This window comes from Strix uralensis, chromosome 1 (assembly GCF_047716275.1).
Source record: "Strix uralensis isolate ZFMK-TIS-50842 chromosome 1, bStrUra1, whole genome shotgun sequence".
NCBI classification, from domain to species: Eukaryota; Metazoa; Chordata; class Aves; order Strigiformes; family Strigidae; genus Strix; species Strix uralensis.
In genome coordinates, this window is record NC_133972.1 from 137979419 (window position 1) to 138000738 (window position 21320).

Here is a 21320-nt window from a genome sequence, read left to right on the forward strand (position 1 = left end):
GAAGATAAACTGCCAATTTGGGTGGCTGAGGCCTCCAAATAACTGATTTCTCTAGTAAAAATATTAGCAACATGCTCTAAAATGTATAAGAAGTTCAGTTCTCACAGAAATATTTGGTGCTCCCTGTTTTCACAGAACAAGAACAATAAAATCCCTCCTGCCAAGGTTTGTGTAATTTGAACATTTAACCCTTAGGTATTCTTCCTTGGTGGTCAAGCACCATTTGAATCTCTTTCTTTCTGACCTTGGGTGACAGCCATCTGACCTTGGATTTTGTTTTTAAAAATGTAGTTGCTATATCATGTTACTGTAACGCCTACCTCCAACAAAGAAGGGAAATCAGGTCAAAAGCTGCTTGCTGGCTTTACAAACTGAGATGGAAGGTTATACCTACAAACCAAGGATTAAGATAGCCTGTCAACCACATGTGAGGGGAAGTTTTGCTTAAAAGGACAGCAGCTGAAGCAGACCCTTAAATTACCTGACATTTCTTTGCTGGTAAAGTGCCTGTCGTTTGATTGAAATACACGCTTCATACATTAAAAAAAAAAAAAAAAAACACCACTCTAAAAACCAAAAGTTTGTTTAGAAGTTTTCCACTTGCACATATGAAGAGGGGAGTGACTATGACAGGAAATGCTCCAGTTCAGGGAGAGTCCTGCCCTCAAATGTGGGTGTATGTTGGTCTCATTTCCCCACTTAACATGGAAAGAAGAAAATCGAATGCAGCAACGAAGTCCATAAGGTTTATGAAAAACCCATCAAAGCCAAAAAGAAAAAGAAAAATTACATACCATCATTACCTTACAGTCCTGTCCTCCTTAGCACAAACAGCCTGCTGGAGTGGCATGAAAAGTCTTACAAGGACAAGAAATGTAATAATGCATTCACTGTTTAATCATTAATTTTAAGAGATCCTTGTTAATTGTCATTAGCTCCAGTTTAACATGAAACACAGACTATATTGTACTGCAATCAGCAGACACTCTCTATTGTTTTTAAGCATCCACTCTCCCTCCCACTCTCCCACCTCTCCTCTCCTTAAAATATGTCTTATTTCTGACACCTAAAAATATTTCTGAAAGTTTATGCTGGCTGCTATCACCATAATGAGTGATATGTTTTCTGAAAATAAATCATACTAATGCATGTACTCTAGCTATGCCCAGAAGTTATTTCTGTGGAAGAAAATGGGACTGGAGAAGATGTACTAGAAGAAAGCAATACATAGGTCTTTGCTGTGGTAATGAACATCATCTGTCAGGGAGTGAGGCTGCTAGACCTTTGGAAATGTTGTTAAATATGAAGTTATGACACAAGAGATGGCTCTCTAGGTGTCCCTGGCAGCCGTTACAGGGGAATCTTGTTCCATCAGACAGCTGAGGAGGAAAGCTCTGACTCAAAGGATGTTCTAATGAAAGCCTGAATTCTCAGTTATGCTCAGGGCCTCTGGCACTTTAACTTCCCTTTACCTTCCAGTAGGAACCAGCCTTAGGGGAACTGTGAATCAGACCTAAGCTGTTTATAAGCTGTGAAGTAAACAAACATTAGAAGCAAAAATCTGCGGGAGGCAGGTTTACTGAAGAATGTAAAAAATGGAAATCTGAAACACTGCTGGCTGTGCTGAGTTAAAGATCCTTGGGCTGGCAGTAGGACTGACAACTAGATTTTATGATTACCTGGAAGCAATTCTTTTGCCAGGATAAATATCTTAGAAGGAGCAACTAGAAATGGTATCTGGGAAGAGATTGGAAAGCTTCCCAAAGTAATGTGAGAAAAGGTAGATGATATGAAAGGCAGACCTTTAAATTTCCATTTAAAGGTAGTATGAAAGGTGCTGAATGACCGGGTCTGGCAGTAGCGGTGTCTTTGCAGTAGTGAAGCATGAAGAGCAATGTTATTACACCTCTGGATCCCCAGAACAGTCTTAACTGTGAATTTGGGGTGTCAGATGACTGCATTCAGGGTGCCTCTAGTCACTGAGGCTGAGTCTCAAACATCTGCCAGTTATGATGGTATTTCTTGTAATGTGGACACTTACCCATTAGTGTGGGATCATACATCTGCATCAGTAATAAATCTTGACATGTCATTGTGTCTTATCACTGCTGGCCTGAGGCCTGCTTAGACTCCTGACTTAGAGATAAATGATTAAAATCACCACACACATCATTGCAAGTGTGACTTTAAACAGAACTAGAAGAAATAGTGTAATACAGGAACGTGGTAAGATTTTAGTTACCCAATTATCTTCTGCAACAGCAACAAATTATTCTTCCTAAAATAAAAAGGTGTTACATTTAATGGGTAACAACTTTTTTTTTCTTCTTTATTCAGAAATATAGTTGTGTTACACTTCAGGAGTGAAACTTTCATACCTCACATCCCCAGATATATAGATATCCCTGGGTTTAAGATTCCCCTTTTAAAAGGCAGTGAAAGTAGACCCAGAATGGTGAAATTCAACTTCACTTTAATATTGACCATGCCACTGGTCATGTTTTTCTGAATTTTCATTTTGTCCAGAACCTACGCTTCCTGCTTTCCAAGAACAGTGTCTAAGCCTGGAAGTCTACTTTCCCTGGAAACAAAGGATTTGCTTCCATTGTTTATTTACACTTTTTCTGAAGAAACATGACCACTGATGCAATGTTTGCTAATCATATTTCAAAGAATAATATAGGTGTTAATTCTGTACAAAAACTATTCATTTTTCACAATGATTTTTCCATAGATATTATTTTAAAATGTTGTTGACTTTTATTTTTATGAAACAAAAATGTTCCTGGGGCATATAAGTACTGTATTATTTTCACTGACTGGAAGACTCCCAATCCAAACAGAAGATTAGCCAAACACTTTTGGGATAAAAACCCCTAAGAACTTTATGGAATTATTCAAAACCAACATTTTTAGGCAGCATTTTTGTGAACATAATTTTCTTTTGTTGAATAGAAACAGGAGGGAATTGGGACATTGTAAATAGAGGCAAATGCAGATCTTTAGTATGAGCAATTGAACAAATGTTTGTAAATATGTTTGTTTCTTTCCACTTTAACCCATCTGTAACAGACATGGATATATTTAGATCAAATTTTTAGAAAACAAATGTTAATTTAAAGCTGCACTGAATTCTGGGAGCTCTTAAAACATGCTGTACTCTGCTTTATTTCTTTTCCACACAGACACCACAACTGTGTAAACAGCATTAGCCAAGCTGAATCTCCCATTCTTTTCTTAACCTGTAAAATATCTTTTTGTAATAACGATTTGCAGAAGGGCTGTATTCCATTTGTTTCATTGAATATCACACAAAAAGCAGTTCAGTTGCTAGTAGAAGTAATTCATTTCTGAACAATCTGCTATTGGAGGACCCCATTTCAATAGGTCCTCAAGTAGGAGCATCTGTTGTTTTGGATTGTTGAGCTTTTTATTTCTTGTCTAACTTAAAGTTATTGTGGTACCTTAGAAGTCAAATAAGATGCATTATTTTGAAATTCAGATTTAAAGGTACAAATATAGTAAATACATTGTCAGTAAGAGTAATTAAAGTGTGTGATATGAAATGCTGATTGTTCATGTAACTGAAGGTTATTGAAGCCTTTTGGATTCAGGACACAAAGCTGGATGCTAATATAATTCCTTTCTTCTCAACATAACCTTAAGTATCTATTTGCACCAATGCTTGCAGGTAAATAAATGATAGATTTCATGGTGAATCTTTTTTTAAAGAGAAAATTGCACTACTGCTTATAGATATTTACTCCTTCCATAACCTATAGAACACTTTATTATCACCACTGTGGGCTTTCCTGTTGCAGTTTTAACAGGTGATAGACAGTGAATGCAATTTCCATGATGTAGCAACAATGCACATTGATGCGGAGACATTAGCTGCTAACAGAACCCAGTTCACGAGTCATTCCTTTCTTGAGGAGACTGTAATCTAAAACCAGAGATGGCTAATACTGCTTTACTTTTGCAGGTTTTGCAATTGTGCACATAAAATCGGATGATTTCTCTGTAAATTTATTCACATAGATGAATGATTACGAAATCTCAGGGTAAATTATTGTTCTCATTGTGACAATGTGTGTATGGAAATGTGCCTGACTGGCTTCAGTGTTTGTTATTGTTTATTTGGGATTTTTTTGTTAGTTAAACTGGGGGTATGAATTTGAAATCTTATGAACCTGACATCTTCCAGTGTCCTGCCCAGTGACAGAACAGACTTACGGAGTACCAACAAGTCTCTGTGTAGTAAGTTCTGCACAGTATGTGTTGGACAACTGTAAGTGAGCCACTGAGTGATCTAGATTTGTCCAAGCTAGTATAGCTTATAAGAATGACAAATACTATAGCTTTTTAGTAGAGTAATCATTTGCTCTCTCAATCCTTACCCTCTCTACAGGTTTAATATATATGTAGTATGTTGCTGGTCATTTTAGAACAGACCTACATGAAGGGGAGCACTTTTTCATGTTATCTATTTTTGTAACATGTAAAATGAACTCTCAGTCAGCCTCCGGGCACACATTCAGAAGTTTAAGTGCTTTGCTATTTGTGATCAACTAGCAAGAATGACCTTGAAATAAGAAACTGCTCCTTACTGCACTCTGGGGCAGGATCTGAGCTGTTCAGGGGCAGTCCAGCAAAGACTGACAGGCAGTTGAGCATAGCTCCTTGCCAGACTTAGAGGTCATGGACAACCTGAAAATAATGAGGTTCCTGGCACTGTCTGCTGATCATGGATCAACAAACATGCTCAAGACAAGATAGCCTCCATGGCTGAGAAGAGGTAATAGAAGACACGGTACGTTTCTTCAGTCTTATATTCCCAGTGCTAAGAGGAATCAAGGAAATGTAGATGTTGGTGTTACTTTACAGCAGTACTTGTGAATACAGAGCAAAGCCATTCCCAAAAAATGAAAGAATACAAACAGTGACAGACTGTGCCATGATGACTTTCAGGGGCTTATAACAGCTGAATATTTAGTTAATATCTCCTACTGCTTCAAGAAAAATTATTGTGAGAAAGAGTTATCACTGACAGGGAAGACGTCTGTCTGCTTGGAAAGGTGTTCAGAAATCAGCAATATTCTCCCCAGAATTCACCTCTGTTGCATTTGTTTGGGGATTTTTTACCCAAAAAACCCATAGATAGATCTGAGGGCAATGTCAGGTCTTGTGTCTGGCAAGCAGTGCCGTTCTGGTGGATTTCTGCAAGACACAACAAAGAGGGGTTGTACAATTGTGGGGTTGTGCAACAGACAAGTTGTGGGGTTTTTTGATTCCTTTCTGTCTCTTCCCTAGTACCCTTTCTCCTCGCTTTAGACCCCCATTTCACATTTCCCCATCAGCCACTGACAGTGGATATTTCACAGAAGGTCCTGTTCCCTGAATTGTCTGGAAGGAAAATTCTGCTCACTCTCTGCCTACTGAGTTTCTCACCCAGAAAATTCAAAATGCATTCAGAAAGTGTCTGTGAAAGGTTTTAACCATCCTGCTAAACCCTTGAGTGCTGCTTTTAAAGACTATCCATTATGTGGAGAAGGCTTTTGACAATGGCCTGGGAACATGAGACCTGAGCCTGTTTCAGCAGCTGGCTCTCCTTCCTGGCACAGCAGCAGGCTGTCACGGCACTGCTGGCTGAGTACGGCTCACGGCCACCTCATCCCTCCATGGCAGGGACACTCAGGAGTCCCCTAAAAAAAAAAGTAGGCTTTTGCTGGAAAATGCTGATTAATCAAAACTGAGCTCTTTCATGGGAAAACATCTTGTTTGACAATCTTCCAAAGAAACAGAGGAAAGTTTGCACTGGAAGTATCCTTCTTTTCTGTCAATGTGCCTAATACCTGATAGGTGACCAAACCTCCTAAGAATTGCTTCTTCAGGGTCTAGGGCTCCATCTGCTAGGGCTGCTGGCTATAGAACAACCTAGAGGGCTGTACTCCTGGGCTCAATTTCATTAATTTTGTGGTAGTATAAACATTCTTTTTAAAAATCAGAGTTCAATCATGGGAAATGGCAAATATTTTGACTTTTCAACCTGAAATAAAACAATTTCCATCAGAAGAGGAATTCTAGTTTGTTTAGTTTTGCTTAGCAGGGAGCTAACCTTTCCATACTTCCAAATCTCAATCAAAGGTTCACAAATCCTGTGATATTATTGTCTCACTTCTGTTTTCCCTTGATGCTAATGGTTACGTAGGTTAGTCAAAACTAGCTGTAGGTACTAGAGACATACGTACTTCTCAAATTCTACCTAAGTTCTCAAAAATGGTCTCAGATTAAAATGTGGACTCCATTAATTTCTTGCAGTTGACTATCAGTCTATTATGTTGTCCATTCAGCCTCAGAATATATAGTTATAAGTTATACGTATGATAGACGATACAGTAAAATCAACAGCTTTCACCATTCTTTGGTCACATACAGCCATGTCAAGAAAAATGAAAGCTAAATGAAGGACTGGTCAAAGGTGTAACTTTAAGTTATTGGTATACAATGTTCTGATATTGTTCAGTACTACCTCTTACAAAAGGACAAATACACATAAACATTTCTGTGGGGAAAATGTACCTTTGGGTAATGCACATATTAAAAACATCAGTATCTAAACAGTAAATTAATATTGAATTGCATTTTTGTTATAAACTGAAAAGAAAACCATAGGAATCAAACTAATCCAATCATACAACAGCATTTTTTCATTTTCTATTTACATGTATTTTTCAAAGGTAATGCTGCAATACATGTATCATGTTCTGCAGTGTATTAGAAACCGGGAAAAATAAAACCCAAAGAACTTCATCAAGATGACAAAGTCTAGATTCTGCAAGTGATAGAGACGAAAACTGCTCATACATAGGTGAAACCATTACGGGACATGGATTTTGTTTGGTTTCTCTTCACCTTTTAGTTATCATACATGTTAGGCATAAAAACAGGATTGATGGATAGCTTTTGTATCATGCATATTTGTACAGCAAGTTTACTTGCTGTATTTTTTCAGTACCTCTCCTTCAGAGGTGATTATTTGTTAACATGTTCTTGTTTCTTATACGATATCTTTCAAAATTTCACTGTCTGTGGATAGAACATCTCTCTTAAATCTTTCCTCTGATGTTTGTGCAAACTCCTAATGCATCATTCTTTGCTTTAGTAGGACTCTGTGCCATACTTTTTCTTAGTACTCGTATCGATAGCAGTATTAGTTCAATATTGTTGTCATAGTTCATGTTATGCTGGTAATTCACTGTGCTTTGCATTCACACTGAAAAAATAACACCTCAATAGTATTTAGTGTATAAATAAATGTTGTTTTCATATGGGTGGAATTTGCACGTCTACCACAGGCGTCACTGGTGTGTGGCTCAGATGATGACCAAGGACAAGTGGTGGAGATTGAACATGAGTCTGGAGTCAACAGCACTGGCTGCAGCACTTTCGCAGCTCTCTCCTTCAAGGCAACAACATAGCTTCCTATCAGAGCTGACCCTGCACCAGGCAACCAGCCCCAGAGGGATTGCAGTCAGGGTCCTGTCAATGCCTGCACTCACCTTTAGTGATGGGAAGGGGTAAAACGTCAGTGCTTTCGCTCCTTGGGACATCTTAAAAGCTGGTAACACTAGTGTTACTGGTTTTAACTTAGTACTGACTACTAAATTTCTTTATCCCACAGGAAAATATCTTTCTTGTGAGTTTCATTTAACTTGTGCTAATATAAAGGTAATTTCCCCACTGGAAGCATCAGGGCAATTTACATTAATACTATGGGAAGTACTCATCACTGATCTCTGAATTTCTTCATTTTTCTGCTTATCTTTATGGGATGCATCATTCAGATAAGCATTTTTAATGGTTAGATTCTTTTGAGAAATAGTTTTGCCATATCCCAAATATTAACCTGGATCTGGTAGTGGTCTTTGAGCCTGAAAGAAAGCTCAGAAAGCAAGTGGTTAAAAATGTTGAGGAAGTGATATATGAACCAATGAAGCTCGGAAGCCACTGAAGTGATGTTTATTGATATTTGACACTAGAAATACCAGCTACCACATGGAATATGTGATTTAACTTTTTGTTGGCTATTCCTGTGTTAGAGAAGTTCCCACCTTCCTCGTTCCCACCTTCCTCCAATGCTTGCAATGCTGCACAACTTTTCAGATCCTTTCTTTTCCTCCCAGCACTCCCAGCTATAACTATGCACCAAACATGGATAAGCACTGGATCATGCAGTACACGGGGCCCATGCTGCCTATCCACATGGAGTTTACAAACGTCTTGCAGCGCAAAAGACTTCAGACCCTGATGTCAGTTGATGACTCTATGGAAAGAGTGAGTTCAAGAAACTACTGCGAATACAATCTTATTAGTCGGTAACAAAATTAATTCCTTCTTTACCTTCACCAACCACAGCCTGGAGAAAGCCTTTGGACTACAAAGAATTACTCCACATATACCCAGTAGAAATGAACTCTGCTTTTCTGCAACATAGTGCCAAGCTCCTTGTCCACTTCTTTTAATTGTTGCTTGAATAAACTGATTATCTTTTTTAAAAGGAAAAGTCACTGGGCCTAATATAAAGCCTGGTATTAACCAAAGTTGCATCACCTGCATGTCCACATGGATAGAGACAGGTGTGCACATGACAACTTCTATTCATTTCACACACTCCCTTCACAGTTCATCCTTCAGCTGAAATCTGGGAATTGACAAATCTCAGCAACTCAGGTGTCAGTCTGCTAGTGTTTGCAGAAGTTAGGCAATGCAGTGTACAGCTAATTATAGGTAACATGATACATGAACTATTAGGTGTACTTTGCATGACTTTTTGTTCAAAAATCAAGCACCATGACCAAATATCTTCCCCAAGAGAGATTTCTTTAAACTTTAATAAAAATTTACAGCCTTTTCCCAAGCCCACAACTGTAAGGAATGAGAAAGTTGTAGACTAACACAGTAAATCAAATCTGAGTACCATTTGCCATAAAGCTGTAGCAGACTTTTTTCCCAAGCTGTGTTTGAGTACACAATGACTTTTGGACATACTAATGCAAGTACATTAGTAGTACCATATTTTGCTTTTTAATTTTCTGGACCTGTTTAATTTTCCCCTCTGTCAAATGTGAAATTTAACTTGTAAGTTGAATTTTTTGGCAGCACAGTAAAGATGAGATGTAAAAATGTCCATCCCTAGAATGTCTGTTTCAACAACCTCATTGATATCATGTATGATTCTGTGAACTTAAAGGAGTAAAATGATGGTTATACATGATTATGCACAAAACATGTTTTGCTACATTTAATTCAGAGTTTTTCCTATGCTGTGTTGCAGTTATACCAAATGCTTGCAGAGATGGGAGAGCTGGAGAATACCTACGTTATTTACACTGCTGACCATGGTTACCATATTGGGCAGTTCGGACTGGTCAAGGGGAAGTCAATGCCATATGACTTTGATATTCGAGTTCCTTTCTTTATTCGTGGTCCAAGTGTAGAGCCAGGATCAGTGTACGTTCTCTTACGTCTCTAGCACAGCTGTTGAACCTACTATAAAATGTTTCTAAGAGCATGTAATTTTCACCCTGTCTAGTTTCATTTCATAAAGGATATGCTACTATTGCAGAGCAATGTGTCTTATGAAAAGGCACATCTTTCATTTTCCATGTTATTAAGTTATAATGGAGATGAGAAAATTGTATAATGCATAGTCCTGTAGGGTTAAGCTTTGGGCTTTGCTTTTAAAAAGTAGGTGCTCATCTTTACTGTTCACCTTCTGGCTTAGCAGAATGGATGGCATCATGCCCTCATTGTCAATGACATAAGAGTAATGTGGCTACTGCACCGCCTTGTTTTATTGGGCTTAGTTTTTTCTTTGTGATGACAGTCTGCAGTACTGGCCTGCTGTTCTGAGGTGTAGACTTCAAAGAGGATTTTCTGAATTTAGCACTTCTGTAGAGCTTTACATCTTCAAAGCCCCTGATAAACATTAATTACCATTCTATTTCCAAGAGAATGTGAAGACTTACATATCAAACACATGACAACTATGACCTTTTCTGTTGATTTGCAGAGTGCCTCAGATAGTTCTGAATATAGATCTTGCTCCAACAATTCTGGATATAGCAGGACTTGACACACCTCCAGATATGGATGGCAAATCTGTCCTAAAGCTTCTGGACTTGGAGAGACCAGGAAACAGGTGGGTCCTAGCATTTTTTTTAGCCAGTTCAGAAGCAAACACTTAAGTAAATCAACAACTAAGTGGAAAAAGAGCTCATTTTCACAGAAAAAGAGCTGTGTCATGCCAATGACCACAACTTTCACATTTGAAGAGTCTTTTAAATAGCACATCTATAAAATTGAAGGTATATATAAGTGGAGAGGTGTTTTTTCAAAAATAAATTGTTAACACTAGCAGTGCTATACATAGGTGCCAGCAGTAAATATTATTATTTTTCTTTCAGGTTTCGAACAAACAAGAAGACCAAAATTTGGCGTGACACATTTCTGGTGGAAAGAGGGTAATTATTAGGGGTGAGAGAGTTTTGGGAGAGCCTGTCTGCTGGGAACACTCTCTTGTACATGCTTTCCTTTCTGCTCCCTCCTCTTCCTTTTTATGGTTAGAGAAGTAATAAATTTCAGAAGCAAACTTACAGGCCTGACGTGTTTCCTAGTTTCCCACCACTGGCTTTGCAAGCTGCTGTGCTCCCAAATCCCTACCTCTGAAGAAATTTTAAAGCATACTTTTCTGGTGACTCTCCTAGCCTGTACCTCCTCTTTCTCTAACATTGTACTTGTGCCCACTTATGTCATCATGACTCATTTTCTCACCAAATGTCTGTTTCAAATCCAGCTGTGCAGAATCCTCTTATCAAATGATTTTTTATTTTCCATCATATATCAAAATCATTCTTCATTTTTGTTCTAGCTAACAAAAGACTTATGTGCAAATGAGATTTATGACTATAACTGCTCCTCCTTTTACTGATACCTTTCTACACCCTCTCACATTGCCAGTTACTGCAGTGAAAATTTTCTCTGGGTAAAAACTTTGCAGCAATTTCCTCGTGGCACTTTAGAGCTTTACAGATTATGGAAATCTTGTGTGATGTAGTATAAAACAGTGCATATAAGACACATTATAACATATAAGATACAGCCAAACTAGTGCTGGAGGAGTATGGAAGCCCTGTAGTGTCTTCAGATGGGCTTTTCAGACAGGAGAGTACTGCTTCAGTGTGTTTTGCTTTGTGAAAGAACATACATTTATGTATGAATGGTGCTGAACTGTATCAGTTAAATGTATTTCAGCAAGCCTTATTTCTCTTTGGGCAATTTCCAGCAAATCACCTGGGCCTTTTTTTCAATACATGACCTACATTGAAGGTCAGTAACAGAAATGTGAGGATTTTTTTTCCCTGAGAAAACATTAAATCTTCAAGTAGCTTTGCTTTTCCAGTTAAATTCATAATCTCCAGAGTTTAGTAGAATGTATCTAAAATATTCAACTTTATTTTTTTTAAAGCAAATTTCTACGCAAGAAGGAGGAGCCCAACAAAAACACTCAGCAGTCTAATCAACTACCAAAATATGAGAGAGTAAAAGAATTATGCCAACAAGCAAGATACCAGACAGCTTGTGAACAACCAGGACAGGTAAGCCACAAAAAACTGCAGTCTTTTACGTGCCACAGGGAAATACCTATTTTTCACTATGTGTCAAAAAAATTTGAAAAATATGTCATTTGGAAGATATTTAGAAGACCATCGCTGAATATCTTCAGAGCAAAGAAAACCAGACACAAATTGCTCTAAACAGTCAAATTTAAGGAGTTTGTGGGTTGGTCCTTTGTTTGCTGTCTCAGTACAGGGTTTATGGTGAAACTCCCATGCTCAAATATAACATGAAATGACTACTTTTTCTTTGCTTCAGTGTATTGCTAAATAAGCAGGATAAGTCAGTGACAAATATGAATAAGCGAGAGAACCTTTTTGAGCAGCAAAAGTTTGCGCTCACTGGACTGATTCAGAATTACTGAAGCAAAGTGGTTAGTCCTACAGTTACACATGATTTTGTTTATTGGGATGAACAACTGGACAACACACTTGGTAATCATCATGCTTCATTATTTATTGAAACACCTTTAATAGAAGGGACCCCTTCTCAGAAACACTTGCTGTTTAAGGTCACTGTAAGGATTAAGACAGTGATACTCATACCCAAGCATTATTTTTCCTTCTTGTAACCTTAATGATCTCAGTATAATGCCTGACTCTGACACAAATGTCTAGTTGCCTGCTCATAAAACCAGTTACTGCACCCCTGACTAGTATGTTTACATCTACAGCTCTGTAATGCGTATACAGGCAAGGAGCTAAATTAAGAAAAAGTGAGTCTGGCCCCAGATTCTCTTCAAACCATTCTGAATTAATGCTATACCCATGGTAACATATGAAGATGAATTTACTGGGAAGACGCAACAGGGTGCTGTATGACTTCTCACGAGCACCACCTCCAACCAGGCACATGCTGGGGGCCCCAGGCAGCAGCTCACGCCTGCCTTGCTGTCCTCCCCCTCCATCCCTGTCCCCACACACCTCTCTGGAGGAGTGTGAGGTGATTTGTCCCAGGCAGACATTTGCGCCTTTCCCTCAGATGTTTGCTCAGACCACCGCAGCCAGTCGTAGGCCCAGTACTGAAATATTGGTAAACTGTTTTGCACGGGGGCATAAAGCCTTTGCTGTGCTCTGCTTCCATCTGCAGCCACCCATGGCGCTTCGCCCAGGGCAGGTAGATCTCTGCACAGCAAACTGGATGGTGCTGGGGAGAACTCACTCACTTAGAGAAATGTTCCATCCCTACCTTTCCCCTTCTTGTTCATTAGAGCGTAACATTACAGTAAATCTCAGTTAATCCCTGATTGGACTGGAATATGTTTTGGCTGGCACATCCTTGCTCATGTCCTCTGCCACAGCTCTCACCTCACACATGCTCCTTAAACGCAGCCACTTTTGAAGGGATATACACAATATCACAGTCTCACCCAAGGGCAAAGTTTTCAGGAGTTCAAACACTGCCATTGTAAACAGAGATTAAATTTGAAAAACTGAACATTTTTATAAAAATCTAAAGGAGATCAATGGAGTCATTTAGACTGTTAGACGCTAAAATGTTTAGTTTTAAAATACCAAAATATTTTCTTTGCAATTATTTCTTATATTTATTACCTCTTATGCCAAAATCCAGGTTTGGAATAACTTTACTTTTCCACATGTGAATAGAAAAGGTTAAGTGTCTTGACCAGATATCACACCTGAAGCAGTAGGAAACACTGCTCACAGCCCTGTTCCCAGCCCACTGTGGTAGACTTGTCTTTCCATCCCATAATGGTGAATCCCGTTTGATCAAAGTGGGAAGGGGGAAGGCCTTGAGTCAGCAAAGAGCTTACAAGAGCAATGGTGTTTTGTTTGACAGCAGCTCTCCCACCTACAAACTCCCATCGAGGTCCTTTAAATACAGAAGATGTGTTGGCTCCACAGAGCTCAGCAGCCATCCCTCATGGCTGAAGGAAGGACAGGGTTGAACTGACCTTTTTAAGACCAATTTTCAGGCCTAGGTATTGGTGTACATAAATCATTTTCTTAAACAAAGAGACCAAAGTTGTCCGTGATACTTCTAACACCCCAAAGGCTTCCTGCAGGGATGCCGGAGTTAAATGTGCCTACAGAAACCTCCCGTCAGACAGAGCATCACAAGGAGTGGTAACGCATCCCCTGGGCTCATTCAGCCCATGGTGTATGGACCCATTTCTCCTGCCCCATTCACTCCTGTGCCAGCCCTGAGAATTTAAAGAGCAACACTGGAATAACATGAACTTCAGTGAGGCACTGCAGTGTGAAATAAGTGTCTGCTGGATTTTTTCCATGCAGAAAAGTTCTTAAAGAAAACTAAAAGTTAATAGGCCAAATAATTTTACTTTAGCCCAGATGGTTTTCAATATGCAATACGAGGCATCATAGTTTAATATGAAGTTCCTCCAGCAGATTTGCCATAGTCATTTTGCACCTCTTGGAAGAGAGAAAGAGGAAATATTGTTATGCAGGTCTTAACTTTGTTTTCTCTTTTGAGATTAGTATTTTTAATTCCAATTACATAGGTGTATACATATAAAAAAAATTCATTTTAATTATGATGGTTTATAATACTTCCTACATTTACCCTAATCAGTTGCAGTTAAAATTGCCTTAAATTAAAATCGCCTTCACAGAATGAGTGACTGCTGACAGATTTTTAAATACTGAAATTACTGGTCTGCTGCTAAATGTCTGGAACTAAGAACAAGTATTTGGGGAATTAATACACCAATTACTGTCTAGTACATTTAGAGCTTGTTCTTCATTTTAATTTACTTTAATCAGTATCTAGTTCATTTGAAATGAAGAACACAATTGGAGGTTGAAAAGGAAAAAAATTTGGTTTTCTTATATTAAAATGAGTTGTGATTCTGTTACCTTCTAGTTCCAAAATCTCGAAGGATGTAGTACTCAGGGAAATAATTGCTTCAGCTTATTTTCTATTTAATAAGTAACCTCTAAATAAAAAAAAGAAAAAAAGAAAAAAGAAAAAAGAAAGAATCTATCATAGTAAAGACTTTTTTTAATTAAAAGTTTCAAAATTTAAATTTTTTCTATGTATGTTCAATGTCTATCCAAAAGTAAGTAAACCTAAAAAATGGAAAAAAAAGAAAATATTTAACCACTGCATAATTGCTATAATTATTCCATACTTTAAATCCAAAATACTATTTACCAAAAAGAGATGGAAAATTTAGATTATAGATTACATTTAACTGCAAATCATCAAGACTTTGGGGTTCAAAATTTTTTTTTATTCATTAAAAAAATAGTTATAAAATGCATATACAAAATTGAGTTAAACTACTTTCACTGTGATTTTTTTAGTTTAAATTTTTTAGCACCATTGACAGATTGCATCACTTTCATTGTAGAGCACCCTCTCCTTGCTTTTTGTTCAAAATGCCCTTTATGGGAGGACAGTTTCCTAAAGTTCACTCACCTCCTTGAGAACACATCAGAAATGAGATGTGCACCACTGCATGGATACATTCACTTTTGAGTTATACGCAGGCAGTCATTAACTTGGATCAGCAGCGAGCCCTCATGGAGGAGAGGACAACGCCTGCTGAGCTGCGTTCACAAGAGCACAGCTAAAACAGGTCATGGGAAGGGAGTACTTGCCTCTCCTTGGTGCTTGGGGGCTGCAGCTGGAGTGCTGCATTTGGGCTGGGACCTCCATTAACAGAGGGACTTTGGTAAATTGGAGCAAGTCAGTTGGAGGACCCCAGGGATGGGAAGGAAGTACTGAGGAGGGGCAGAGGTTTGTTTAGCCAGGAGAACAGAAGACAAAGGGGGAATCTAATTGCTTCCTTCAACTACCTAATGGCTAATTAGAGAGAAAACAGAGCCAGGCACTTCTTGGAGGTGCACAGCAAAACGGCTATCAGCAACAGGCAAGTTGCAGCAAGGGAAAGTCTGACAAGGTGTGTGGAAAAAAGTGTTACCATAAGAATGATTAAGCACTGGAGCCCAAAGAGGCTGTGAAAGGTCCATCTAGGGATACTCTCAAAACATAATACTGTAGTTCCTACTTTGAGGAGGAGGTTGGACTAAATGAGCTCCACATGTTCCTTCCAGCAATTGCACATGCTCTTATTTTTTTGCTTGCTTAATACCTGGACTTGAGGATTTTATGCTTTCTTCCTCCTCCTCAGCTTCATAACTTGGGAAGTGTTGTTAATTTTGTCCATCTTGTGAGTTCTGAGTCACCTGCCCATATTGTATTTGGATACAGGCTAGATTTCAGCTCCCGCCCTGACCCAGCTGTTGACCAACAGCACAGTCGGTCCCATCACACTCAGGTCAGGTTCACTCCCCCTGCAAAGGGAGCAGCAGCAGGGTGGGCTCTCTGCTCAGTTTTGGGGCTTGGGGCAGAGTAGAAGTTTCCTTTGTGGTCCCTCTTTCACATCCCAGAGAGCGCTCAAGAAATTATGATGGGAACGGAGGTTTCCTTTGTAGTTTGTATGCCAAATTTGTCACCAGTTTATGTGGTGAAACTTACTGAGGTCACCTGATTGAGCCCAGTTGGTTTAGTAGTGACTATTGATGGGTTCTAGCACTTAAATGGTTTGCAGGGGCTTTTTTTTATATTTCATTTATATGTATTTCCCCTCCTAGCTTTACTGTAATAGGATACACAGTATAGAAATATCTATTCATCTGCAGCATTGCTACCCCTGTTGTTGTTTCGAAATGGGAAACAATTGGTGCAAACTTTGAACTTAAACTTTGTTAATTTGCAATAGAACAGAAATAGTAGCATGTGATCAAATGTTTCTCTAGATTAATGCAACCTTATCATCACACAAATCTCTTCTCAGATTTCCACTGAAATAACCTAAGATGAGAATATATGTTAGTTCAGCAGGTTTTAGAGGCAAGCTGCTCTTAAATCCTCTGGCAGGTTATTTTTGTTGAACTGACTCCATCTTCTCACCCATGAAATTCTTCTGGATACTTAGCAAATATCAAATAAAAGCATGTTAACTGTGTTTTCATTTATACTTTTTCTTTCTTTCTTCCCTTACCTAAACGTGTAATTAATAAGTTGAGTTAATTCATAAGTATTTATTCTTTTTCTCTCTACCAGTCTGAGTCATAGGAATTTTCCTGAGGCATAATTTAGACTTCTGGGCCTTAACTCTGTTTCCCAGATAGCAGTTACCTTTTGAGGTCTGTTGACTGATAGGCTGGGTGTCTCCAGTGTACTGTTCAATATATTATTTATAATCAATATCAAACCCATAACCAAACATGCGTTTTTATCCTCTTACAAATATTACACAAACCACAATCTTTTCAGGGGAAAAAAAAAAAAAAAAAAAAGCCACCATCCCAAAATGACGACTGTGAAGCTTTGTGTTTAAAATTTCAGCTCTTAGGTTGGATGACTCAGCAGCCAAACCCAGACACAGGTCTGTTTATTTTATGGGCATAGATCTCCTACCATCTGCTTGGAACTACCTGTCAGTTTGTGAACAGCAAAGGTCTGAAACTTGTAAAGATCTGTGGTCTGTTGCCAGCTCCAATGTGCACTGAGAGTGGGCAGAATGGAAAAATGCATCATGCTGCCCGTGTTTGTACACATGCATGCCCATGAACTCAAACTGAGCTAGACATGCCGTAGCCGCTAACCTACCTTGTGCTATTTTTTCATGCACTTTAGCTTTAGAGATGCAGAATATTGTGTTTCCTCCTGAGAAAATGTATCCTGAAACTGCCCTAAAGACATAATGTTCTGTTTGGAGAATACGTCTGAAGACCGTACAGTGAAATTTTAGTTAGATTAGGTCTCAGTGTATTTTACAGCTATTTAAGGCTTTACAGGTAGTCACTGGAGACATGCTGTTGAATCCAAGCATCAGCTCTGTGGTAAATGTGCAAAATTCTTCTGGCTCTGATCCAAAGAGCATGTTATATAATCTGTACATACCTCTTATTTCTCATGTATCCTTTGCTATTTAAAAATCTAGCATAAGAATTTAATTTTATTGTTAATATTCATATTTATCACATTATCATATCAGCATTCAGTCGAAAGCACATATATTTGTAATATTAAAAGAACACTTGCCATCAATCAGCTTACAGATAATACTGTAAAGGAAATTAGAATGGGGCTTATTAGCTGTAGTCTGGTTTGGCTCAAGTATCTATGTTCTCATAAAATAAACATCACAGACCATACATTTGTAAAGGTCAGCTTTATGACCAGCTGTGGAGTATGAATAAAAACACATAAGCTGGTAAGAGCCAGCCAGAAGTGTCAGATGGCTGGCCAGCCACTGACAGCCAGACCCCAAGCACCCACTAAAACCCAACTAAAATTATGATATGGCATATAAATATCATTCATGGATCCTCCCGGTTTCAGAACAACCTCCGGACTTGAAGGAGTCAAAAGGCACTGGTGATCAACCTGTTTTACCAGAACATCAATTCAAAGCTGGTTCTTCTTCATCATCTGCCCACTGATACCACCTTTTCTTAGTCATAATTCAGCAGAGCATCTATACACAGAATTAACTGGAAGCACATGTGTTTGGGACCAGTCATGTGCTTAAAACTAAGCACATATTTCAGTGCTTTTGAGAATAGTTCTTGCAGCTATTGCTCGCTTTAGACCCTGCAGTCATCCCTCATAGTTGACAGAAACAAGCCTGCAACTTAGTTGCTCAAGAATTCACAGGAATTTCCAGAAATTATGATACCCCTTATTAAAATACCACTCTGTTTATGGTTAAAACCAAATATGAAGATAAGTTCCTTTATCTCTACAAATAATCCTTCAAATCATGGTATTTCATATTTCAGCCTAAATATTTCACATTTCAGCCTAAATATTTAAGTTTCCTATTAAACAGAGGACAGGTCTTTTCAGATTTGACAGTTCTTCAAATTTAAGCAATTTTTAATCTGAAGTACCAGCTCTACTCTAGATAAAATCCAGATATATTCCAGTCTGGGAAGATCACTGGTTTTGCTGGTTTCATCTCTTTCAATGCACGGCTATGTTCAGCATTTTTACCACCATCTTATCAATCTTGTCTAACAGAAAGACTTTTTGGTAGAATGGCACCTTAAAAAGCAATTTTATGTACCAAAAATGTTTAGACAGAAAGCACAGATTATGCAAGAATAATTTTTAGCACTTTCTGTAGTACTCCTTTCAGGTTCTATTTTTGAGGAGTTTCCATTTTAAAGTATCCAGTGAAATATAGTGTAAACTAGATCCTCTGCAAATTAAATATATATGACCCAATAGTAACATTATTATCAGTATTGCTATTAATAACTAAATTTACCCTTTTCATTGGCTCCTATTTGCACCTGAGAATGGATGTTTACTGGATAATAGCAGAAGTCTGTTGATGCTGAGTTGTAACTATGGACAAGCTAATAGATTTGGTAGAGAATGCTATGGAGGTGAAATGTTTGATGTCCTGACTTAAGTCCTACACTTCCAGAGCTGACGATGCAGTACATGCATTTTTTATAAACTGGAGAACTGCTATAACTGTGACACTTAAAATCAATCTTGTCTATACGTCAAGAATGCAAAATTATGCAGTCTGTACATTTCCTAGGCTGATTTCTATTTCTTCATTGCTTAAAAGCTGCGAAGTAGCTCAAAACTGGCAATTTTCATATAGTTATTTCTGTTACGCAGTGATTAATTTCTTCATTCTTTTTTTCCTCCAGTTCTGTCCCTGTGCATTTAATTGAATGTATTTCTAAAGTCTGTTATGCATTTCCCCCTATATTACATCAGTTCCTACAGGACAAATTGCTTCCCTATCTGTTGAACTACTGACCATTGCACTTTTCAGGAACACTTTCTCAGCGGGGTAAGGCTGTATATAAATAACCATCTTTGAATATATTCACGTCAGTAGACTCTGGAGCTGTGCATGATTCAATAGAAGGTGGTCCAGTTATGAGGGAGTGATGCAAAAATTGGGATCTGCCCTTATGGGCAATGTCAACACAGTTCTAAAATGAAGGAGAAGATTTTTGTTCCACAAAAATGCAACAATTCCAAATTCCCTGAGCGAACCTGGCACACCATCCCTGTTAAACAGCTGCACTCATGTGCAATGTTCAAATACTGCTGAGATGTAACAACACAGATTAATATTTCCAGGACCATTTAGGAGCCTCGGTCAGGACCAGGGTTCATGACTGCTCTGCGGGAATGCCTGGAGGACATAGCCTTAGCCCATAAACATTTCTCAGTATTCAGGTCCAGTTCAGCAGAAATAAACTGCTGCTGCTCTGTGCTATTTACCATAGCAAACTAATTACAGAGCACTTTTCAGTATGCTCTGTGACATGGCCTGTTTGAATGGCACAGAGAAAGTAAAACTAGGACTCAGTTCTTACTGCAGTAGCACAGCCCTAAACCAGACTCCCTTACTAGTATTATCACATCAGCTGCCCTGACACTCACTCAGACCTGGTTACTGCTAATAGAGAAAAATGGTACACACATACACAGCCCATGGTGGTATCTTCATCTAAACTGTTTTCAAATTTAGATCATACCTTTCGAAACAGGGAAAAAGGGAAATGAGATCTTGAGGACATGTTTAAATTCATGAAGTCTTCCTTTTCATGCCTTATCTTAACATTCCCTAGGCTGAGGAATAGTCAGTCATATTACGAAAATTAAAAAGCACCTGTAAAAATATTGTCGCTCTGTTATAGTTCCAGTTGCATGTTTTTCAGAGTTTCATAGTTTTGTGATAAAATCTGACAAGATATTTAACACTGAAGTGTCTACTGCAAACACAGGGTAATTATGTTTCATAGAAACCCTTAGCTTGCCTATTGTTAAGACACCTTTCATGAATTGTCTAATTAATTTCCCCTCTATGTAAGGGGGCAGCAACTCTCTCAAAGCTGTCACAGTCTATTAACTAAACAAAGTTGATTTGAAATCCTGCTTAAGTAGATATTCACCGTGCAGCACATCACAATGATTCATGCTGAATGTATATTTTTATACCTTAATTATATTCAGTAATGAAATAGACTTACTACATTTTAAGGCTTGTGGCACAAACTGATTAATACCAGGAAATTGAGACCCAAAGTAGTTATGAAGTCATTTGCCATTGTCTTGCTCATGTAGCTCTAAATGCAACTGGAGCAGTGCCAGTAGCAACACAAAGCAAAGCCACCAAGTACAAACAATACCCTTTTAACCAGCCCATTTGCTCCCCTTTGCCTTTGAAATGACTTTGTAAGGGCAAACTTCTACCCCCAGAAGAAAATGCATCATGCCAATGACATCATCCAAGGAAAAACTCTGGCAGCAGTCCTGCTGCACTCTGGTGCTTGCCTCCCCACCGAGGAGCAGGCACATGTACTTATGTGTTTAAACTTCAGGTTTGGCAGAGATTAAAGCAGCTCGAGCTTCTGAATGATGAATAGAATAGAATAGAATAGAATAGAATAGAATAGAATAGAATAGAATAGAATAGAATAGAATAGAATAGAATAGAATAGAATAGAATAGAATAGAATAGAATAGAACAGAATAATAGTTCAGTTGAAAGGGACCTACAATGATCATTCAGTCTAATTGCCTGACCACTTCAGGGTTGACCAGAAGTTAAAGCATGTTATTAAGGGCATTGTCTAAATGACTCTTAAACACTGGCAGGCTTGGGACAT

The 21320-nt window shown here is 38.4% G+C and overlaps 1 protein-coding gene across 1 annotated transcript in view; it reads left to right on the plus strand.

Moving 5' to 3' along the window:
- Positions 1-21320, plus strand: part of SULF1 (sulfatase 1) — a 65555-nt gene that overhangs the window by 22791 nt on the left and 21444 nt on the right. Inside the window, exons 5-9 of the mRNA XM_074893899.1 lie at positions 8187-8337; positions 9338-9513; positions 10076-10204; positions 10470-10526; positions 11531-11660. Of these exons, the coding sequence (XP_074750000.1) occupies positions 8187-8337; positions 9338-9513; positions 10076-10204; positions 10470-10526; positions 11531-11660 (643 nt within the window). The remainder of the gene's footprint in view (positions 1-8186; positions 8338-9337; positions 9514-10075; positions 10205-10469; positions 10527-11530; positions 11661-21320) is intronic.